This window comes from Strix uralensis, chromosome 3 (genome assembly GCF_047716275.1).
Source record: "Strix uralensis isolate ZFMK-TIS-50842 chromosome 3, bStrUra1, whole genome shotgun sequence".
NCBI lineage: Eukaryota > Metazoa > Chordata > Aves > Strigiformes > Strigidae > Strix > Strix uralensis.
This window is the reverse complement of record NC_133974.1, coordinates 95,742,448-95,767,832: the sequence shown is the minus strand read 5'-3', so window position 1 is coordinate 95,767,832 and position 25,385 is coordinate 95,742,448. Positions and strand designations below refer to the sequence as shown.

Here is a 25,385-nt window from a genome sequence, read left to right as displayed (position 1 = left end):
AAAGAGGGTAGATTTAGATGAGATATAAGGAAGAAATTCTTTACTGTGAGGATGGTGAGACACTGGAACTGGTTGCCCAGAGAAGCTGTGGCTGCCCCCTCCCTGGAAGTGTTCAAGGCCAGGTTGGACAGGGCTTTGAGCAACCTGGTCTAGTGGAAGGTGTCCCTGCCCATGGCAGGGGAGTTGGAACTACATGATCTTTAGGGTCCCTTCCAACCCAAACCATTCTATGATTCTATGAAAATGAAGAGTGTTCAGTGTGTTACTACTGAATACTAAAGATTAGGAGAATACAAAGGTTTGTAAATTTAATCTTTAATAAAATGGCTTAATAAGGTAGCTGCTTTAATAAGACAAAGTAGAGGTATATAGATGGCAAGTAAACCTTACATCCCATGAGATGCTAGGCAACCCATGTTCATGCAGCATCCGATGGAGCTTGAATGAATTTCCTCACGGCTCACTGTGCAGAGCAACACAGCTCCTGTCCATGGAGAGAAGCTGCTCTCCTTTTTTGTCATTTGAGCTATTATATAATTTCCTTACAAGAAAACAGCTCAATTTCTAAAAGGTGCTCTCATGAGAACTTCTTGGGGCAGTTTTTGATAAAGGCAAGGCCATGTTGATGGTGTGATGACCAGGTGGGAGTTGCCCACCAGCTCTTCTGTTACAATGACCTGGCTGAATTTATCCTGCAGCCTATGGTCTGTGCAGCAGGACAGAGGCCTGAATGGCAGGCTGTGCATTTAGCACAGCACAGGCACTGTTACATGGATCACTAACTCCTAAAAGTGCAACAGTCTCTCAGTCAGTATCAGTACACTCCTATGTCCATAAAGGGTAGAACAAGCAAACTGTGGTTTTCTTGTCTCACATGTAGAATTCGTTGGAGAGGGTGGGAAGAATTTCCTATGACAATGTGATATGTCAGGAGAACAGTCTGCACCAATACTTACTCATCTCATAGTTCTGTCATGTCTCACAAGCTAAGATTATGCTCTAGATCTGTACTTGAATGGAAAATCAAATCTCTGTGCTGTTGAAAGCTGTGCTGGTGGCTGAATAACTTCGTAACCTTGCTTCTTGAATCAGTGTTGAATTTGTCCTCTGATGTGGTATTCAGGGAGCTACGCTTCTGAAAGATACTTTTTTTTGGATGATATATAAAATTATGATCTTGGTCATTCTTTCTTAAAACCTAAAGCTCCTTGCAACTTCACACAAAGATTAGCTATAGTTATCCATTAGTTTATTCTGTTCTTCTGGACAGACTCTGAGATGCATGCTTGCTGCTTTTGTCTTTTATCCTTTTCCTAAATTTATTATTGGCTGTATAGTCTCCTCCTCATGTTGAAGTAGTATCACTACATTCTGCTAATGTATTGTTATAGAAGGTATATATCCTCATATATATCCTCATATGTTAGTTATTTACATTATTATGATTAATTTTTAAATGTTCATAAAGTTTTTTACATTATTTTAGATTTCTTCAATTCTAAGCACTAGAGACAGATACAATAATAGGAAACTTGAGTTTCTAAATTGTCATTTGTTTTCCAAAATCTTTTAAGGGTTTTTTTAAAATTATTTATATTACACAAATTAATTAGATGGTATTAATTAATCAAAGGAAGCTTTAACTTCATTGTTTGCCAGTAACAGGAGTTTCATAAATGAAAGCATTCAATGCGTAAGGCACTCATGCATTAATGGCAGCTCAGTTGATTCAGGAAAGGGCCTGAGGTAATAACAGTATTAAAAAAGCTGATCCCATCCTACAGGTTTCCTAATCAGCTACAAATGCCATCTATTAAGCCAAATGGGAAAGATTATTTGTTTAGAAAGAAAAAAACCACTTGTCTCTGCCTTTTTTCAGTCATTATGGATAACATAACAGAGCTTTTCCACTCCAAGATCCAACATAGGGCTATGAAATTTAAACATTTTACTAATACAGAGAATGTTCTGTAGAAACCTAATATCATATTATACAGTAACTTTATAGCACTATAAAATAAATTTGTTGTCATTTTGGAACATGTCTTCCTGAGAAGGTTTTGACGGATGCCTCTCAAGATGTGCAAATTTAGACTTCCATCTGGAAATCCTCCTAATAGCTGCAAGGCCACTGTATAGGAGGCTGTCACTGGTTTGTGATGTCTCCACTGTCTCCTTTCTGATATAATAATCCTCCAGAACTTTTCATCCAAACTAATATCTTCGTTGTCTGGAAATTATTTATAACCATTGGTCAAAATGTAGTCTGAAAATATCCTTAGAAGTTGAAATACTACACCAAGTGTGCATAGCAAAACAACATTGTTTTCCTAAATTAAAAAAAAAGAGGTAGATGATGCTTACCATGCAATTTCAAAACAATAAAATCAGCCAAAGCATCATATTGTAACCAGAACCACTCTGGGCTTTAGCAGGTGATGCATGCACAGATGGAATTGTGGACAGAATACAACTTGACATTATCAAAACATTGTTATGTGAGAGCAGAATTATGCTTTTGAGTTTATGCTCTGAATGGGGGAAGCAGAGTTCCATGACTGTCCTAGTGCTATGTTACTCTACTGCACAAAAATAAAGCTATGAGGGGGAGGCAATCATACTTGGAAAAACAATTGTTATGACTACTAAATTAGCATTGTGTGTACTTTTACATGTATTTGTTTCTTGAAAACAGTGAGTCTATTGCAATGTGTTCAGATTATTTCTGTATATCCATTCCAATGTTTTGACCGTCAGAGGGTGAACTGTTTCCCTAATACTTCAGAGTAATACTATGGAATGCTGCTTAGCTCCTCCATTTCATCCTGTCAGTTTTGGAAAAAAAAAGACAAGCAAAGGAGAATAAAATTCAACCTGTGTGGTTTTGAAGCAGCTTGGAGTAATTAACATGCAAGAACTATCTAGAGATAAAAACTCAAGCCCCATACTCCCTCTTGTGGTTAACCTTGATGAATATGAAAAAAAAAAAAAATACATATATGTGTATATGTATATATAAAGTATTACGTCTACTTACAGGGAAAAAATGTTTTAAAAAATCCTTCTATCTTTTAATAAAGTTCTAATTTGCTGGTTGTAAGTTGTCTCAGAACATGTAACTCACTCTGAAGGACATGTCATTCATCCTCAGAATTAGTGTACTTCAGTTTTAACAGAGTCTTCACTCTTGCAGTTTTCAAATCCAGTGATGCAACTATTTGGCTTCCGTGTTGGATAGAATCACAGAATCATCTAGGTTGGAAAAGACCTCGAAGATCATCTAGTCCAACAATTAACCTAACACTGACAGTTCCCAACTACACCATATCCCTCAGTGCTATGTCTACCTGACTCTTAAACACCTCCAGGGATGGGGACTCCACCACCTCCCTGGGCAGCCCATTCCAATGTCTCACAACCCGTTCTGTAAAGAAATGCTTCCTAATATCCAGTCTAAACCTTCCCTGGTGCAACTTGAGGCCATTCCCTCTTGTCCTATCACTTGTTACTTCTTTAAAGAGACTCATCCCCAGCTCTCTGCAACCTCCTTTCAGGTAGTTGTAGAGGGCGATGAGGTCTCCCCTCAGCCTCCTCTTCTCCAGACTAAACAACCCCAGTTCCCTCAGCTGCTCCTCGTACGACATGTGCTCCAGACCCTTCACCAGCTTCGTTGCCCTTCTCTGGACATGCTCGAGTGATTCAATGTCCTTTTTGTAGTGAGGGGCCCAAAACTGAACACAGTAATCGAGGTGTGGCCTCACCAGTGCCGAGTACAGGGGCAAGATCACTTCCCTGTCCCTGCTGGCCACGCCATTTCTGATGCAAGCCAGGATACCATTGGCCTTCTTGGCCACCTGGGCACACTGCTGGCTCATGTTCAGCCGGCTGTCAATCAACACCCCCAGGTCCCTCTCTGACTAGCGATACTATAGGATACTATAGAATGTCTTAAATGAGGAGAGCCTAGTGGCTACTCAGTAAAGCTAATAAAGTTTAACTCTCAGTAATCTGATCAAAAGAAAAAAATCTTATATTAAAGAAGTGAAAAGGAGTTTCAGTAATATTTAGTAGCTCTCCTGGAGCTTTTGACATATCCTTGCTACTTCCATCTAACTTCCTTTTTCTGAACTTTAAGGCTTAAAGAAGTACAACTAAGAGCATTTCTAACCTCAGTGGAAATAAATAAAATCATTCTGTTTGTTTGCTTTTAATTTAAGAAAGGGATTATTTACATTTGTAGTTGTTATCATTTGAGAAGAATGAAGAGAAATAATCTTGACAAATGCAAAGTTATTAGAAACATGTTGGCTACAGATGTGTTGATTCTGAAATATTCCATGCCTATTTGTTCATCAAGATTTTAGTATGCTTTATGTATCATTTGTGCTTCAATCGCCGTGGTAATGGCAAACAAACCCCAACTTATTATTTGTTTGTGATGATTCACCTAACCTCTTGCTCTTGAGATTTTACTATATCTCATTAAAAAAACCCAAAAGCTTTCTCTAATAGTTATAGATTTTATATATTCCTTTTCTATGTGGAAGTTTATTATAAAGGGATAAAAAGGAGGTGACAGATTTAAAAAAAAAATCAACACTTCCTTTAATGTTCATGTTCTTAGTTCATGATTAGTTTTCGATGTATCTTTTAGTCTCAATGAAATGAAAGTATGAAATAAAGATCACCTTACAACAGTTCTAGTTTTCATTTTGTTTTGTGTTTTTTTCCATGTAGAAAAGTGACAATAATGGAAGACCCTGATCAAAACATTCATCTGAAAAACTTGTCTCTTCAGCAAGCAACCAATGAAGAGGAAGCCTTAAACCTACTCTTTTTGGGAGACACCAATAGAATGATTGCTGAGGTGAGAATTGTTGTTACAAATCTTACTTAACAAAACCAGAGGTAAAATGGTCATAAACTTTTCCACATAAGAGGCATATTTTAGAAGTCCTTGGAGATAAATGAGTGTCTTTTTCTGAGTGTATTTTCACAATGAAATTAAATAAGCATTTCTCTGATGATAGCTTTCACTTTGCAAAGAGCTTTCTGTTTTTGTGTAGTGAATCTGACTGGTGGTTGTTGATGTCATAACTTACTGCAATTAAAACAAGAAAGAAAAAAAAATATTCTTATAAACCAGAGTGAATTTTGAATGTGGCATGGTTCAACATACAAACACATTTAAAGATTAGAAAACATGGCCTTACAAAACATTGTCAAACATTCCCACAGAAGTACTAAATTGCCTTTGCAGTTACAGTAAGAGTTTGCAGTCCCTTCTTTTTTCTTCTTATTGCATAAACATGTGGTGTTATGTGTAAAAAAACAAATGGTAGTGTGAAGCACATTCAGAATAAATATTTGCCAACATGCAAAGACAAGGGTGTTTTTACTAATTCTGGAAAATTCAAATGAAATGTTGCCATATACAAAATCTGTAGGGTTTTTTTTTCCTTATCTTCATACTTGGAAATGGAATGTAAATATAAAAAGTGTATTGTAAAACATGAGCACTGTCAATGTGTCTTTACTACAACACAGCTAATTCTATTTTAGAAATTTGTGGATTTTCTTCCTCTGACTGACCAAAAAGTTATATAATAAATCCATGACAAGAAAGACATTTAAAGTGTATGAAATAGTCAAGTAGTTTACTGTACCTGCTGGCTGACCATGGGCACAGGGGACAGGGCTGACCCTGGGCGCAGGGAAGGAAGCGTTTGATTACAAAATGTAAATAGGCAAATACCTGATTTGTTCTCCGTTTCTCAAAGGAGACTATTTCACCTGTGACATTCCGAGAAGCAGAAAGACGTTAAAGGCAAGAGATAATCAAGCTGTACTTAAGGGCTCTTAGTAAATATGAATATTGAGGCAAGGAACCAGTTGATATTGAAATGGAAAAATTGATACAATTTAGAGGAGAGGAACTTGAAAAGTGTAATAGAGGAGACAAAAAGGTGTCATTAAGTTTAGAAGCCTGAAAACCTATTATGATAGTTGGTAAAGAAAACAGAAGACAAATGTTCATTGCATGGAGAAAGATCTTCAGGAAATCTTAGAGGAGCTGTGTATGAAAATGAGACAGAATATTTAAAGAATGGTGTGCTGCTGGCTGACAGGATCATAAATCAGCAATTGTAAAGGGCAGTTGTGTTACATATTTGGAAAATGTTGCCTAAGGAGAAGATATATCCCAAACACTGAAAGTCATGAACAAATAGCAGGACTAATGAAGATGATAAGTCATTAAAGGTCAAGATGAAGTAATGCTCAGTAAAACTAAAAGAATATTCTTAATAGGTCAAACCAAAGATATGTCTTCTTCAGTTTCCTCTTTTGAACAATGGCCAATAGCAAACATATAAAGAAGAGTAAAAAATAAACCAAGTAAAACATCATAGTTTTCTTTTTTAAAAAATCTAGTCTTCATTAGTTTGTGTTTCGGACTATTTACAGCTATAACTTTTGTTATATTTTTTTCTTTACATTAATTTGCCCAGATGCTTTTTCCAACCTCGGCAAATTTTTGTCATGAAATCTCATGTGACACAAAGTTCCATGACTTAACTGCGTTGTGTGAAGAAAAATTTCCTTTAGTTTATTGTTTAATCTACAACTTAGTAGTTTTATTTGGGGCATACTAGTACTTGCTAGAAAACATAAGAATAGACATGAGAATGTACGGGACCCCAGTAACAGAGAATTCACTAATCTGAGTGGCTTGGGTTAGCAAATGCTATGCCATTGCCTCTTTTGCTGCTTTTGCCACGGTATGAGTTTTTTGTTATATAAACACTATAAAGTTATTGTTTTGTTGGTCTTTAATGAAGAGAACTTAAAAGAAAAAAATGCAGACAGTACTTGCTTGGAACAGCTACCACCCATTGCAGCAATATTTACTTTGCTTAGACTGAATGCTAATATGATTCCAAAAACTTCAAATGAGGTGGATTTCACTGCAGAAATTTTATTTATGTAGTTATCTCATATATTGTTCCTTTGCAATTGCAGCAGGTACATTGCAGTACAGTTCAGTGAGCTTACTGAGTGCTGCTTCTTCTTAGGTGTTATAGAATTTATCATCCATTATCATTTGGCATTTTTGGCTTTAGGTGACTGTGGTACTTTATATGATGGCTTATCAGAATGAGAAAACAGTGTTTGCAGAAATGAGGGATTAATGTAGAGGTCTTAGGACATCAACCATAATTTCTTCTCCAGAGATCCATATTTTTAAACCTTAATTGAATTATGATAATGTTTTCTGACCTCTAAAAAGATTAGGACCCTGTTTAAGTAAACGTTAAAGTAAAAGACACAAGATGAATAAACCTAAATAGAAAAGAAAGTAAAAGAAATGCTTGATTTGTCTTTTTTAATGATGAGAAGTTTGGCTGTAGAAAAACTAAGATGACTGTCATGGGTCACATATGAAATCTGTGGTCTCTAAAATTGCAATCTGATGCTTTACTCCTGAGATAACCCTTCTCTGAAGAGTTGCAGGACCATTTTGAAAATAAGAATGACAATTTAATTTCTGCAATGCCTCTGCTAGTGGAGACTAACTTGTGATTTGAAGGCTGCATTTTGCCCTTACCACTGACTGTGCTAAAAAGAAAGTGATGATAATATTAAAAGTATTCTATAGGCTACATTCATTCATTCATTAAATATCAGAATCTAAAGGCACGTTTATAACCAAATACTTCTTTCCCACACATAACTATATAGCTCATGAGAAGGAAAAAAGAGGAAGCTATTGTAGTTTTTGCAGGATTGGTTTATAGGTCAGTATAGGACCAATTCTTTGCTCTAGTTTTGACATGTACTGCCAGTTGTAAAAATGGTAAGATGGGAGACTTCTGCACACAAACACTTCATAATATAAAAATCCAAATAGGAAGTTGTTGTCTTATATTTTGCCAGGGAGAAATAGACAGAGAATGAACCCAAAAACCTGATTATTTTATTGTCAGCTCTTCCAACTATAAGGGCTATATTTTTGGGTTTTTATTTGTTTTTCCCATAAAACACAGTTTCTTGTTACATTTGAATGCATAAGAATCTCAGCAACAGGTTATAAAACAAAATCTCAATTTATTTTTTATATTTTAATTTTTAAGCCAATTTTATGATTTAGGTATTTCAAATACATGCAAATGAAGGATTCCAAAGTCTAATTTGCACGCATGACAGGTGGTAGCAGCAGCATCTAAAAAAACTGATCTATGGAAATAAGTGGCCGTTTAGGTAGTGTTCACAAACTGTTTTATTTTGGTAGATATGCTATTAATGTGTCTTCAACTGAAGTAGTCTTTTCTAAATTCTTGTGATGGGAATCTCTTGTGACTGCTGTCCTTTGAAATAATACGCCCGAACCACTGTGATTTAGAGAATTCTTAGTACTTTTTTATTATTTCTCTTAAAATAGCAGAGTAAGGTAGACCTAGTAGCCTCCCAACAGCATGCATCAATTTCAGAACTGTAAAATCTTTATGTGAGATTGATATGTCTGAACACTGCAGTTGCATGTACAGTTAGCATTTTTTTTCCTCTAATGAAAAATTACTTCATTTTAATGAGCAAAGAAATGTTTTAGTGCATGGTTTTATACCTACAATACTTCATTGTTTAAATTTGGAAGACGGTGCATACTACACAGTATTTGTTCAACCATTTTAATTGTTTGAAGTACACATGGGGCAAGCAGTAAGCTTTTGGCAATGTTTCAATAAGCTTATTTCAAGAAAGAATGAAGCTTTTTAACATTTAAAGATAGTTGTGGGGACTGAATTGTGACCTCTGAATTGGATTCATTCCCTTTGTATTTATTTTTATTGTCCATTAGTATTCTCTTGAATAATTTTTAGAAAGCCATTGGTAGTGTTTGAATGTCGGGTTTTTTTGATGAAATATGAAAAATAGGATTTGAATGTGTGAACATATGAGATTAAATGACACTTTTGCCAAGAAGGCATGTTATCTGTGTTAGAGCTGCATTCCAGAATGAATTACAACTTTCTGCTTTTCTAGGTTCCCCATTGGTGTCAACTGCTAATCTATTTCCACTCTGAGAAACCTGTTCTATAGTATCATTAGCACCAAATGGCATCATCATTTCAGCACAGGTGCTTTCATTTCTATGTGTGGTAAAACAATCACTGGTCTTATGTGCTACTTTGAATAGTCCTTAAAGTGTTTTGGGATTTACATGGTTAAAAGTCACTCTATAACGTGAAGTTTAATAATATCCTCACCAGGGAATATTAATTACTTTTAAAATTACCTCAGTTACCATGGTCTAACTGTGAAACCATACTTGTAGTAAATAAAGAAAGGTAAAGTCTTGCTTTTAGAAGTCAAGGAAGTGTCAGATTGAACCTATTCCAATCCTTGTATTTTTATAGCAAGAAATTTGCAGTTTCAGCTGTGTCAAGTGTACCTAAGTACACCTGAAGAACGCCTTCACTTGTACCATATTAATCAGAAAGGAAACTAAAGATCACAGAATTACAGAATCGTCTAGGTTGGAAAAGACCTTGAAGATCACCCAGTCCAACCATTAACCTATATTTTTATTTAATATTAATATTAAATTATTAATATTAATATTTTACATTAATATTTAATATTAACCTATAGATATATCAAGGTCTCATTCATCTACCAGATACAGAGTCAGGAACCTCCTATTCTTCAACTTACATACCCTTCCGTATAGCATGGTTCTGTTGGAACTGGTGAAGTTTATATTAGTTAGACAGATGGATACATCCACTGTTTTTCAACAAAGAATATCTGTTCCTTCAGCCTTGCAGAGACTTACGACATTCTGTGCTATAAACTAACAATGTGAAAACACCAGAATATTCTAAGGATGAGTTTCAACCAGAGAAACAGTGTTATATCGCTTTACTATCATTCTTGTAGGACACAATGGCTCTTTTCTTACCACCTGAACTGTGAAATTGCTGAATTTGTCAGAACTTCTTCCTACAGGCATCCATCTGATTGTAGCTTGAGATTAGAGAAAATCAATTTGATATCAGCCTTGGATGCTGTCAGTGCTTTTCTCTTTTCCCTTGCCCTTCTTCAAGAAGTTCAAAAGCGAAAGAAGCTTAAGAGGAAAAAGAAACCCTCCTTATAACAAAATTTTGTAACTTTTCATTGAGAAATTCTCTCAAAAAAAATGGGAACATTCAGAATCAGCTGTCATTTATGCCTTGGCTAGTCACTAATTCACTCATACAGGAAAATCATGTTCTTCTGATGTCTAAATATTTTGATTCAAGGAAAAGATTTTACTGAAACTGTATAAACTGCCAAGTGGAGATGGTTTGCAATGTGGTCTGAATGACTGCATTTATCACCTGTGAAATCTTTTTGTCCCAGCTGTCCTGAACTGTTTTCTGTATTGTCTCTGTCTGAGTGTCTTTGGCATCCATAATCAACACATTATTCTTCCAGATAGTAGCAGCTTCTCTTAGTTTAATGGTAATTTTGAAACAGCTTTTCATATGTTTTTCTCCTATTTAAGAAACTTTCTCCTTCTTAGGTCCTCAATCATTAAGAACTCTATTTAGACCAATAGCATGCTATTTCTAAATCCTACATAAATTCCTGTATAGGGAGGAACTCCTGCAGTGTTTTGTTGATTTATGATAGGTAACAGATTAAGATGGATAACTTAGGCTCCAGCAAGTTTTTGGACCTTTCATGACCTTGTATTCCTTGACAGAAACATCTGACTTGGATGCTTCTTGCAATATGGTTGTGCTGCATGTTCTCATTTAAGTAGAAACCACCTTCTTGCCACCAATGTATGAATAGATGTAATGGTTTAAGTCACAAAGCTTCTATACAGTTTATTTATTTTCAGCAAACACAGGTATATCCTGGTCCTGGAGAAAAAGGAGACTGGGTTGTGTGGCTTGAAATCTCTCTTGTACATATTTTCCAAGATCAAACAAAACACTGATGCTTTACCAAATCATGATCTTGAAAACAATGTTATTGAATGCCTCTTTTACCGTGCCACAAATGGGCAGCAACAGATGACCTGGCATTAATTCCTTTGTAGTGTTCATGTGATATCACAAAGCATCTGAAGTCTGCTTATGTGGTTTATGATGTCACAGAATTCCTGGAAAAAATTGTTTCTTTGTAAGTAACTGCAGCTCATCAGTTGTTCTATATATAACTTTCACAATAGCAACCATCTGCTGAGAGCCAGGCCACTCCCCTGTCTTTTTTCTCCTTCCTCACATCAAATTAGTGTGAGGATGATTTCATATACATATGGTTTGAATACTGCTAACAAAGCCAAAATGAACTCTGAAAGCCACTAAAGGAACCTTTTAGTAGGCTCAGAGACACTGTCCAGAAAATTTTTGTTTGTTTGTTTTCAGTTTTCAAACTTTCTGAACAGCTGAGATGATACTCAGAAGTTGCATATGTAAGATAGCAAAAAAACAAACAAAAAAGGCTTATGTTTGGACTGAAGATGCTGACAAGTCCTCATTTCTGTTGCAGTGTGCTTTGCATCTACTTGTGTGGTAAAAGGAGCAAAGTGTGGGGGTTTATGTCTGCAATTAACATTTCACGATCACATCCCATTTAAGTTTAAATTGCTTTATGCTTCCTGCAAGAGTTCTAACAGAGATTTCTATATACAGGAACTGCAAAGTAAAGATAGAATCATATTGTAAAAAGGCATCTTGGTGTATTGATTAAAGTGTGGTTCTACTCTGAAGGAGGACTTTATAAAAATAGCTGTTTGGGATTGTAGCCAATTACTTCCAAATCAACTTCACTCATTTTACATGAAAAAGGAATTAGCGAAGAGAAAAGCTTAGAATTTCTAATGACCAGTCCAGCAGAATCTGCTTGGAACATGCAAAACCAAGTTGTGGCTAGTATATTGCTACATTAAAGACCTAATAGGCCAAATATTGCCCTCAGCTTTTGGAATTCAGAGTCCTGAAATTATTTTCATCTACGCTTTAATTTTTTTTTGCGTCTGTTGGGGTTAAACAGGTGTGACTAAAAGCACATTTTGAAATACATGAGGATTTGCTGGATAGTGAAACTTAAGTTTGCTTAAGAATGCTTATACTAAGGTATGATGATTTCTTCTGCTTCTTTCATAGCAACCTTTACTTTGTGCTTCCCATAGCTAGACCTGTATTGATATTTAACCTGGCTTAAACTTGTCTACAGCGTAGTGTGACTGATGCCATGATTGTAGTGCAAAATGTACTCAAATATCAATTCACAGAATCACAGAATCATCTAGGTTGGAAAAGACCTCGAAGATCATCTAGTCCAACAATTAACTTAACACTGACCATTCTCAACTACACCATATCCCTCAGCGCTATGTCAACCCGACTCTTAAACACCTCCAGGGATGGGGACTCCACCACTGCCCTGGGCAGCCCATTCCAACACCTAACAACCCGTTCTGTAAAGAAATACTTCCTAATATCCAGTGTAAACCTTCCCTGGTGCAACTTGAGGCCATTACCTCTTGTCCTATTATATATATGTTACTTCATTAAAGAGACTCATCTCCACCTCTCTGCAATGTGCTTTCAGGTAGTTGTAGAGGGCAATGAGGTCTCCCCTCAGCCTCCTCTTCTCCAGACTAAACAACCCCAGTTCCCTCAGCCGCTCCTCATACAACATGTGCTCCAGACCCTTCACCAGCTTCGTTGCCCTTCTCTGGACACGCTCAAGTGATTCAATGTCCTTTTTGTAGTGAGGGGACCAAAACTGAACACAGTAATCGAGGTGCGGCCTCACCAGTGCCAAGTACAGGGGTAAGGTCACTTCCTGCTTTTGAGAAGAATGTCCTTAAATATTAATTCTGTTGTAGATTTGGAGCTGGAAAAATAAAATATTCAGGCCTGCTTCATAGTGCTGCAAGTAGTAAAATTATAGCTCTCATAGTAAAATAAGTGAAGCTGGCTCAATTATTCATGGAATCAGAATTGCTGAATAAAGTACATTTTAACAGCATATAACTTTTTCTTAGTATAACTGCATGTTAAATATGTTTGGGAGTATTTTCTTGCTTGACACCTTTCTCTAAGCCTGTTTATTTTCATTCCCATTCTACAACTCACTGTCCCTTCATTAGTTCAGTTTCGCCTCTGAAGACAGCATAACATGTGACTGCTCTCTCATGCTCTGATGCTCATTTCACAGGGTTGTGAAATGATCCTTAGAAACCAGGCAATTAAACAGAACCAGTGTCTTGCCTATATTATTTCAAAATTCCTCATTTGTATAAACTAATGATCAAAACTCCTCTCCCTCTCCCTCTGAGCTTGGCTTTATTAGGTAAAGCAGCCCAAAATAAAATAGTGCTAAGGCTGTAATTTCATTACAGAATTTTCACAAACAACTGCAAGCGTACGCTATTCCCGCACGCCACCTACTTGCTCACACTCTGTATGCTGCCATTTTCAATTATTCTAGCAGAACTGCTTTCTACAGCTGCCCTGTGACTGAATTGGGAAACTGATCCAGGTTAAATATCTATGGTTTGCAGACTTTTTTTTTCTTTGAGCTGGATCAGTTCCCAAAAACAGTTCAGTTGTACTGGCAGTATTAAGGCTGGAAAAAAATACTGGGAAATTGAGGGGGAGACAATACACCCAAGAGGTGTAGCTGTTCATATTTTTTTGTGGTAAAGGAATATTCAGCTTGCAGTCTTTCTGTTAAGAGCTGTCCTTTCTGGATTTACAAGACAACACCTTCAACACCTGCAATAGGCAGGCTATTTTAGCATCAAGAATGTTTCATACCAAAGCAGACTCAGGAAGAAAAAGCAATATGTTGGTATATCTAGTCTGAATCACAGGGTATCCCTAGATAAATAATTACTCTAGAATAACAGAGGAATAAAATATAGACAAGAGATTAATGTATACAGTTTAACCAGGATTTTTTAATCATCTTTTTAAACAGCTATATATAAGTATAGATTTAGTTGCTAACTCAGTAATAATTATTTATTAATTTATCTCACTACCCTATTTTTCTTCAAGTCAAGTATTTATGCCTTGATAGCAATGTAGTCATACTTGTTATAGTTTATAAATAAAAATACTATTTGTACAGTAAACCTATAATCTCCATATATATTCTAAAGCTTTAGCTATTTATAAAATAAGGATAATAAGGCATTCTTTTAGATTTAAGTTTCCAATAGCAGCTTGATATAACTAAAGGTAAGAGACTTTAGATGCTTAAAGATTTCTTTATATGTTGTTTAAGAAAAAAAATGGTGTATGTGTGATGGCATGTGGTCATTTGAAATCTAAAATTAAATATCTCAGAGCTGTTTAAAATTTTCTGTTCTGCATTTCAAATATATTTGAAACATCACTGAAGTCATACTGAAGTTGGGCATCTCTAAAAATTGACTAAGAATTTCCATGTGTCTAGTTAAGGAAGTATGGTAATAGCTATTCCAAATCAATATATTTAAAGTCAAATCTTTTATGAAAACTCTGTCATACCACATAAAATTCTGATATTTTGCCAAGTTGAGTTTTTTTGTAAAAGTAATCAAAATGTGAAAGTCTAAAGCCTTATAGCAAGTCCTAGTCTTAGTTACACTGGTAGCCAAAAAAAATTAAAAATGGACTTACCAATGGGGAAATTGATAACCTCTTGGAGATCAGGAACTTTCCCTCCAATCAAGGTGCCCTTTTCTAGTATTCCTCAGCATAGTAAGGCCACCTGCTTTGCTGATGTATTCACTGTTGGAGTATCTTGGAACAAGGATAATTGCTTGGTTGCTTGAAGTACAATTTGTCCAGATCAAAGTTATCCAAGTATTTGGCCAGAAGGTGAGAGCCAGGTAAATTCCTTTGGGTTCTTCTTGCATATTTATTAGAGATGCAATAGTGAAAAAATTGCATAGGTGATTACAACTGCCAGATTACTGAGCTATGAAAAGCTAAATTTATTTCTTAAATGAACATTGAGAACTCTTCCTTTCTTTTCATTGCAGACACCAATGAACCAAGCCTCAACCCGATCTCACTGCATTTTCACTATTCACATCTCCAGCAAGGAACCTGGATCTGCAACTATCCGACACTCCAAGTTACACTTAGTAGACCTTGCTGGATCAGAGCGTGTTGCAAAGACTGGAGTTGGAGGTCACTTATTGACAGAAGCCAAATATATCAACCTGTCACTACATTATTTGGAACAGGTAAAATTGGAATAGAGTGAAACATTTCTCCCTTTACTACATTCCTGTTAAGCAATGTGAAATGTTTTGCAAATCTTGATTCCAATATTCAGTTAGTATTAGGATATTTATTGAAGTTTTTTAAATGTTTGAGTGGATAGCTCTTCATTTGAAATAACATATTTTAATTTAGGAAAAGCTTAAGAATTAAACAGTAAGGTTATAGTAAGTACACAGGTACACATTATTTAAAAAATAATTTTATTGTTTTGTTTGGCTTAGTATTTGTGGCAGTGCAAAAAGACATGCTTATTTAGTTTTGTATTCTAATGCTGTAAAACACCAAGCAAGGGTAAGAAACTCTTGACAATCAAAGAAATCTATTTTGTGGATGCTGTGCTATTAAGTTGCAATCATTGAAGATTTTCAAGTGTGGATTTCAGACCTCACACCTGTAAGAGAAATTAAGTTCTTTCTAAGACTGAGTACATAATATTTTTTTCACAGTACAGTAAACACTGTTCCTGTTGCCAGAAATTTGTTATTTTTTGGAATTCTGCTGGAGAATACAGTGGTTTTTTCCTAAGGCTTCTTTAAAAAATTTTATATCCAACAATAGCAGGTCTGCGAAGCTGTCATTTAGTGGGAGAAATTAAACAGTGAGAGAAACTCTAAAATTCAGATTTGTCCCTTTTAATTTATACTCCAGTATATGTGTTATTTATAAAAACTTACAGTTGAGGAAATCCATTAAAACAGAAAATTTTGTAGGTGTCTATATGTGAAAATTCTTTAAAATTATGATTAGGTAATATGACTGCTTATTCCACTTACTGGGAGGAACATTTTTCATTTTTGTGTTGTGTGTTTTTCTATTAACAAGAAGAAATCTCTTAGATTTCATTTAATCTATGATCAGAGATATTTCATCTGTCAAAAGAAGAAGCTTACGGCACAGCAGGTGGCAGTCAGTCATTTACTATCACAATGAATTTTTTTCATACCCCCCATTTGTTTAAATTTTACCTTGAAGAAAAAAAGTCTGTATTTCAGTTGTACTCATGGGAAGTGATAAGGGTAAGTGATTCTAAAATGGACCTCTTCAGGATCATACAAATTGTACTTAGGATCCTTCTTATTTACTGTATGATTTTTATGTATTTATAATGCAACATTGCATGAGCTTCTGTGAGGTTGAATTTAATAATCTGTATAGTGTGTTTTGAGATACTCAGGTTTGAAGTGCTCTAGAAGCGTAAAATATTAATGTTTTGTCATGCAACCTTAAACTCATATTTTAGAATGAATACAGCTAGAGATAGGCATATTGGGTTCTGTCTGGGATTGCGTATCATTAATAAAAATGTTTTCTAATACTGAATAAAAGACCACTGAAGACAGTAAAAAATATCTTTTTGTTCAGTGGGAATTGGGCCATTCAATTCTGACCTTGCTGTGACTGATATTAAAGTACAAAGATTCCTCAAAATCAGCTTGTTTACATGCTCAACTATTCAGTTATCTACTGGTGTTTTAGTGTTGAGTTATGCCATTTCTAAACACCTTGCACAATATAAAATAGTCATGTAAAATGATTTGTGTCAAGATGACAATGGGAACACCGTTCTGTCTTATCACACTTGGTCTACTTATTAAATATCCACAATGTGTTAAAAAATCTTCAAATAAATCACTTCAAATAAAGTGATTTTTCTCCACTTTTTCTCCAAGTGGCCTACATGTCTAGAGGAAAATGAAGATGAGATAGTGTCATGCAGCTGATCTACAATGGCAGTAGGGACAATTCAATTTTAGTATTCACAGCAATTTGATGCAAAAGTGCTCTTAAAAGTCCCTACTACCATATCTGGATAGCATCTGTTGTCTATAAGATGTAGTAGCATGTTCTGGAATTACAACTGCCTTTTTTGTGTGTGTGTGCAGATAATCCCTTCTGATACACAACATAGGGTATCCTGGACCAAATTTAGAGTTACAAATTAACAGTGATACAGCCACATGATTTGACACTATAGTGGAGATAGAACTATATGTATTTTCTCAAAATAATAGAATACAACGTTCCCACTGGTTTGGTGAATATGGTGTTAACTGCCATTTAACACATGCTCCATTTAGGGAATACCGAAACATTTTATTGGTTAGTGAATGATTGCTACTCACACCTACTGAAATTTTTCCTAATAAAATCTGAAATCTGCCAGCTGCCTAATGCTAGATTTGTTCACATCCTATAGAAAAGGTAATTCTCTGGTTTTGTTGTTTCCTAATTAACACATACAGACATTAGAGTAACAGAAGAAACAGGACCTTATTAATAATTTAAAGTGAAATACATGCATTTGTTTCTGATTAGCAAATCATTATTTTTTGGGTGAATTATTTCCAGCAAGACCTGTAGTATATATTGGAAATAAGCATATATTGTCCAAAAAGTAAGAATGCTTGTAATTAACTACAAGACACCAGCAGTAGAGTTTGGAATTTTTGCTGTAAGGACCAGAGCCTAAGCTGCTAACCTCTACTAGAAATGGGAGGTGGGATGGGAAACTTAACTGACAGAAATCTGAAGAGTAGGGAGGTGTGAGCAGGAATCTGCAAGGATTCTGGATCTGGATCAAAGACAATGTCAAAGGTCTTGTGACTGCAGACGGACAGGAGAAAAAAAAAAAGGAGACTTCTGGAGCAGGCATATGGCTTCAGAGCATGTGATACACTAAACTGCAAGATATAGATGTAGCTGATAGCTCTGTATCTGCAAGTGATGCCCCCCCAAATTCTCATCTCCTGTGGATGCTCTGAGAATATGTCCTGGCTGCCAGTTGGCATGAGGTACTGGTGCAAATCTATTCCCTATGTGAAGTTACTGCTTGCATAAAGGATGTGGACAGGAACAGGGACTCTTGGGCACACTTCAGATCATATCATAACCACTTGTGAGTCTCAGGCCTTCTTTTATGCTCAACAATATTTCCAAATATTTCAGTAAATTTATTTGTGAGTGATTGTACCTGCTCTATGCTACTCTGTGTCATATAGGATGCAATTTTATAAAAAATTCTGACAGTTTCTGACAGCTTCCATGTTTAAAAAATTAATTAGGTCTTAAAGTGGTTTGTTTGACCCACTCAAAATGAAACTTTTTTCCTTAGATTATGTTAATTTAAATCAGCATATCACAGTCCTGGTTCAGTAATATTATTAAGGCCTTTTAAGCTTAGATCTAGCAATACTTTTTTTAAAAAAACAAACAAATCCCAAACCTTTTTTTTATATCGAAAGGATAATAACACCTTCTTTTTGACAACGTAAAAATGAGATTATTTTCTGATTATCACATTTGGTTGGCTGTTAGAAGATCCACGTTCAGATCCTGTATAGGTGTTTCTGTCACTTTGTGAAAGAACATAATTTTCCTCTCCTTCAGATTTCTCCTCTTTCTATTCTAGATTCCTTGATTGGATTATCAAGATTGATTTAGTCATTTAAGTGAGGTTTTACTAAAGGGACTTAAAACCATCATCTTCTGTGTTATGTGACTCTGTCACATGACAGTACAGTGGCTTCTGCATCGTGAGGGCTGGTCACATAGCCTTTCAGTGCCAGTGTGGAAGGGTACAAGTTCTACCTGGGCTACAGACTTCCTGCATGAACTTCAGAAAAAATGAACTTCTCAGTAACACAGTTCCCATTCTTAATAGGAATAACATACCTTTCCTCTGGGTCTTTTCCCATCTTGTCTATTCAGATAGCAGTCTCTGTGTGGCAGAGACTGAGATGGTGCTTATTAATGTATACACTAGACTACTATGAGGTTTCTGTAAAATATTATAAACTATCAGATATATTTCCATCTAACAAGTTGTAATATATGAGATTTGAAAACCTTGATCCAGGAATGGGTTTCCAGATTCCTTTACAAGATAGTAATTTTCATATTATGCATTAGTCCCTCTCTGGGCTGCCAGTGTAAAATTTATAGTAATAAGAAATTTTAACTTTCTGAAGACCATTAGGAGAAACTAGTGCCAACAAAAAAGTTCCCACTAAATCTTCTAAAATAACAATTTTCTTAGGTGCAGCATAAACAAAATATATGCTAGTGTGTAACATTTATTAAAGGGAAAACAACTCCTAATCATTTAGGATAGCTCGCACAACTCATATGGGTACAGTTTTTCATGCTTGGCCAGATAACAGTTCAAATCTTTTATATCACAACAGATCATGGGGTAATCCAGCTTTTTATTTAATAATAATTGGGTCCCATAATGTAAACAGCTAAGAAGGGAAACTGAGAATAGTAGGTGTACCATTTCCTTTTTGGCCAAGGAGTATATACTCTAAACTGAATTATTTCTTTCCAGCAGTACATTGTAATCATGCACCATTTTATTTGTGTTTTACTTTTCAAGACATTTTCTCAGAAATAAATGTATTGACCAGTCTAAGAACCACGTACTTTAAGAATCTGTAATTTTAAAAGCATGCTTTAGCAAATATTAAGGAAGTTTTTACTTGAATACTAGACATACTTTATTATCATGAGAGAAAACATACAAGGAAGATTTTCAGTAAGTTCCTGTGTCTTAGTAAAGTCTGTAGTTTTTAGTTTACCGTGTTCAGTTTCCATGTTGCTGAGAGGGTGTAAAGATGGGGTATGCTAAAATTAAATTTATTTGGTCTTTCAGGTCCAGCTCCTACAGACATATAAACACACTGAAATTTAAATTGAAATTATTTCAATAAAATCAGTGGATTTGCATAAGCGTAGTTCTGTTCTATCAGAAGTTTAAGTTCCTGAGCAGATTGGTTTTGTTCTTTTTATGTGTCAATCATTAATAGACATGTAAATTTATAAGTATTTTCCATTTTTTTATTGTTTCAGGTAATAATTGCCCTTGCAGAGAAAAACCGGTCCCATATTCCTTATCGAAACTCTATGATGACCTCAGTGCTAAGAGACAGTCTGGGAGGAAACTGCATGACTACCATGATAGCAACGCTCTCTATAGACAAAAGAAACATAGATGTATGTTATTTCTATCTCTTTTCAACAAAGATGTTTTCACTTCTCTAAAGATCCTGCTCTTTTGACTTTTATTACGGTTTGCCATTATAGTGTGAATGCTTTCATTCTTATCCTTACAAAAAAAAATTAACTTTCTTTCCAGAAGATAATTTTATCAGTGGAAATTGCAGTAAGATGTAGACAAATCCTCTAGGAGATGTGCTTTTCTCTAAGTAATCTCAAGTCAAGGAACAGTTGGGAAATTATTTGCACCTAGTAATGAACTATTTTTATTTTTTTCTTGAATTTACTGTTTTCCTGATGAATAAATCTTTGAATTATGAAAATGCATTTCCAAGGAATTTTCCAAGATCTATAAGTAGATTATGGATCACACTGAAAACCTTGGCAGAACTCCTGTCGATTTCTTTGGAGTCGAGATTTCACTGAGTATGGTAGACAGTAGGAAAGTTCATTGAGGGGGAGAGGGAATTGAGTGGGATGATTTGGGATTTTTAGAAATTTTTCGAATACTTTTATCTCCCTTCACCAATTTCCTGCACTGGAATTATATGTAGTGATGTATCTTTGTTTATGAAAAGAGCTGTAGTGTTTATCAAAAGGCTATAGGGAATGGGGCTACCTCTGGCTGGCGACCAGTCACCAGCAGTGTTCCTCAGGGTTCCATTCTAGGGCCAGTTCTGTTCAATATATTTATCAATGATCTGGATGCAGGAGTTGAATGCACCATTAGCAAATTTCCTGATAATACCAAACTGGCAGGTGCTTGAGGGACAAGATGCCTTGGAGAGGGATCTACATAGATTGGAGCATTGGGCTATGACTAATGGGAGAAATTTAACGAGTTAAAATACTGGATTCTGCACCTAGGATGGATTAATGCTGGGCATAAGTACAGACTGGGAGAGAAGCAGCTGGAGAGCAGCCCTGCAGAAAGGGATCTGGGGGTGCTGGTCAGCAGCAGGCTCAAACCGAGTCAGCAGTGTGCCCTGGCAGCCAAGAGGGCAAACCACAGCCTGGGGTGCATCAAACACAGCATAACCAGCTGGCCAAAAGAGGTGATTATCCTGCTGTACTCAGTGTTGGTGCGGCCTCACCTTGAGTACGGTGTGCAGTTCTGGGCCCCATAATTTAAGAAGGGTGTTAAGGTTCTTGAATGCATCCAGAGGAGGGCAACGAAGCTGGTGAAAGGGCTGGAAGGAATGTTCTGTGAGGGGCAGCTAAGGATTTTGGGGTTGTCTAGTTTGGAGAAAAAGAGGCTGAGGGGTGACCTCATCGTTCTCTACAGCTTCCTGAGGAGGGGAGGTGCAGAGGGAGGTGCTGAGCTCTTCTCCCTGGTATCCAGTGATAGGTCATGTGGGAATGGTTTAAAGCTGCACCAGGGGAGGTTTAGAGTGGACATTAGGAAGCATTTCTTTACCAAGTCAAACACTGGAACAGGCTTCCTAGGGAGGTGGTCAATGCCCCAAGCCTGTCAGTGTTTAAGAGGCATTTGGACAATGCCCTTAATAACATGCTTTAACTTTTGGTCAGCCCTGAATTGGTCAAGCAGTTGGACTAGATGGTCATTATAGGTCCCTTCCAACTGAAATAGTCTATTATATTATAAAATATGTTGCGATGTGAATACATAGGACCCTACACAAAGCCATTTATAATCTATTTATTTCCTGATTTTCAATAACATCAAAGCATTCTAATGCAAATAAACAAAAAAAACCCTATTAAGCCTAAGACTGTTTTCTGAAATACAGTGGAAAGCATTGTACTAAAACCATACTTCATCTAGTTGAAGACATTTTTTCTTTAGAAAATGGACTTTGCTGCTAAATGGAAACAGATTGTTCAGACTTGCAAACATGTAATTATGCAAGCTGATGTCTGGTTACAAATGCAACTGGATAAGTTTGTTAATGAATTTTAGGCTGTGTGGGGTAGGCACCCTTTTGTATATCAGTTCATCAGGTGTTTGGGAATATATAGCCCAAGCAATTATCCAGAGTAGGCTACTGACAATTTTCATGTTCTTGCTTTAGCGTATACCATGTACACAACAGACCTTCTTCAGTCCTCTCACAAATAAATAAAAAAATCCTTACCCTGCTTCCCAAAATCTGATACATGCGAGTAACCATAGCAGACGTTAAGTCAATTACTAAACATTAGAAAATATCAGAATTAGGATAGCTGCATAATTTTAATCTGGAGTTCTGTGAGTCATTATGCGTAGTTATGTTTGGTTTGCTTGTTTGGTTGGTTTTTTTCCTTGGATATACCTTTCATTCACAAAGGAAGCACAAGACAGAATTACCCCCCAGTATGAATTGAAGTTGTATAATAAAAGCAACTTTCTTAAGGACCCAACTTTGTCTCTTGGAATGAAAACTATGAAGCAGAGAATTCAAAGAAAGGGCACTCTCATGAAGAGGATAAACAGAATATTATTGTAGGGAACTAGATTATGTTTCTACTTCTACCAAAGAGTTTGTGTACAATTTCTCACATCACCTACATCACATTTTTTGTGCTAGTTTTGTGCTTGAAAGAAGATGCTGATTCTGAATTGTAGATATATTAATTATTATAGCTGTAACTGAAGTGGAATGGAAGTTGTTTTGAACAGAAGACCATATAATGATAATAATCAAATATAATTTTTTTGGTAGTTTTAACTGCAGTTTCCCTTCTGTTAAGTGAGGTCATTCCACATACTTGCAGCAAAGAAGTACCTAGAGGGTTAACCAATTAATTTTTGTGAAGCCCTCAGATACTGTAATGATAAGCATGGCAGAAAAAGTGATTAGGAAGTTAGTAGCTGTCAGATTTGATTACCATTTTGATGGCATAGAATAAATAGATCATCAGCTTACATATTGAACATTGAAGACTGAATTCATTAGCTACTCATTAATTTAACATATGCTTCACACTGAACGGGGCAAAGAGGTCTGGTGGAAATGTATGTGTGTGTACCATACATATATTTGTACTTAATATATGTATAGAACTTAATTAAAATCACATTAGCTGATCATTATAACACAGGACCTGTACAGCAGAGGCAAACATAGAATCCAGCTAAGACTGGGTGCAGCTCTTTAACTGCAAGGCCTTCCTTTCCTTTACTTGAAAACTCTTTTTAGATTCTGTGTGTATATATTATGTCTTTGGCAATAAACACTAGATCTTTCATCATGTAACCTTAATTCAGATACTACCCCTCCAAGCACTGAAAGAGACAGAAGTCCTGTGGAAAAAGGAGTATATGACCATATATTTAAATTGGTATTTTCATATGTTGGAAGACTGAAAACTGCAGAATTACTTTGGTTCCGAAATATGTGCCTATAACAGTAGTAAAGTTCTCTTAATGTAGGGATTATGTATAAATTCTTATATTTTAAATGCAGACTGGCACATCACAGAAAATTTTCTCATAGTTTATCAAGCATATTGAAACTTCTAAGACTACTGCACGATGTTTTATTCTTTGATCTAACTGAGAACAATTGCTGGCTTTTTATGCATTAAGTAGATAAGTTCTTTAGCAGGGTCTGGCATGCAAGTATTGGCTGATCTCAAAGGAGGGAACAATACTTAGATTTCATTCTGTACCCTAGATGGGACTATACACTGGTTGTGCCAGCTTCCTCCACAAACTCAGTCTTGTACCTTCTTTCTGCCTTCCTTTCCTCCTGCACCCCATCTTAGCTCATCTGACAGATTTTTATCTGGTATCATAGTTCTCCTCTATGCCTTCTAGTTCCAAGTCTTGCAGCTTGTTTCTTGTTTGTCCCAGACTTCCACTTTTCTTCCCTTCATCTCTTTTCCCAGACTTTTACATACACTTCTCTAGTTCCATTTTCACAAAAAAAGAATGGTTTTAGTTATTTTTCTCTTTTTCTCAAAATTCAGAAGTTTTTACCTTCTGAGTAGTAGGGCTTTCTTATCCTTTAGTGCCAGCTGGGGACTCATTTGAAACACAGCTGATCAGGAGATTGACTGGGTTAATAAAATATGTACTATGATTTGACAGTTTTATATGTCACTGTCATTAATATGCTAACCTAATTTCCCTTGAATATTATTGTTTTGGAATATGAAATTATAGATTATTTCTGTAAAATATAGAATCTTAGTTGGATGACTTCATTAGCATTCTGTTCTACTTATCTGGTGCAAAGCTAACTGAAATTTTTCTTTTTTCTCTTTTTTTTTTCTCTTCCAGGAATCTATATCAACCTGCAGATTTGCACAGCGAGTTGCTCTGATTAAGAATGAAGCAGTTCTTAATGAAGAAATTGACCCCAGACTGGTGAGAGTTGTGTGGGGGCAGAGGAAAGGAGATTTCTTGTTTTAATAATCAAGAGCAGTCAAATGGATGTTGAGGATTTTATACTGAATCATCCCATTAAATTGTTTTTAGATGCAAGTTCCAATCTTTTTTATAAAATAGCTACTATTTTTTTCTGGTTTGAACATAGTTGTAATTAAATGAACCTTTATAAAAGCTCTACAGACTTTTTCAGCTCTTAAGGCATCTGAGAGGCAACAGTCACATTCATAATCATCTTTGTGTTTCTTCTTTTAAGGTGTGTTTTGGTTTTAACTCAGCCCGTAGCAAATTGCCACGTGGCCAGTTGTTTACTCTCCCCCCACCCCGATGAAATAGGGGAGGGACAAAAAAGAAGAGATTTGTAGGTGAAATAAAAAAAAAAAATACTAGCAGAAACAACAGTAATAATAGTAGTCCAAAATGGGTAAAATGCAGTAGTGGCTCACCAAATGGTGACTGGGACAGAGCCCATCCCCAGCAGCAATCCCACCGCACCAGAAGAACTCCGCCCAGCTAATCCGGAAACCAAAAACAAAACAAGGCATGTGAGAGAGCAGGTGCCCGCCTATATGCTGAGCTTTGATGTCACATGCCATGGAATGCTCCAATGATCGATCAGGACCCAGCCCTTCAGCTGTGCTCCCTCTCAGCCCAAGGAAAGTTAACCCTATCCTGGCTAAAACCAGGACAGTCTCCACCCCTTATTCCATACCATTGATGTCATGCTCAGGTTCCAAATACATTCTAAGGAATCACCACCCGTTTTCCCAGGTCTC

General features: G+C 36.0%; 1 protein-coding gene across 1 annotated transcript in view; it reads left to right on the top strand.

Moving 5' to 3' along the window:
- KIF6 (kinesin family member 6) overlaps positions 1–25,385 on the top strand; it is a 172,326-nt gene that overhangs the window by 28,776 nt on the left and 118,165 nt on the right. Inside the window, exons 6-9 of the mRNA XM_074863494.1 lie at positions 4,738–4,867; positions 15,035–15,241; positions 20,130–20,273; positions 24,502–24,588. Coding sequence (XP_074719595.1) covers positions 4,738–4,867; positions 15,035–15,241; positions 20,130–20,273; positions 24,502–24,588 — 568 coding nt within the window. The remainder of the gene's footprint in view (positions 1–4,737; positions 4,868–15,034; positions 15,242–20,129; positions 20,274–24,501; positions 24,589–25,385) is intronic.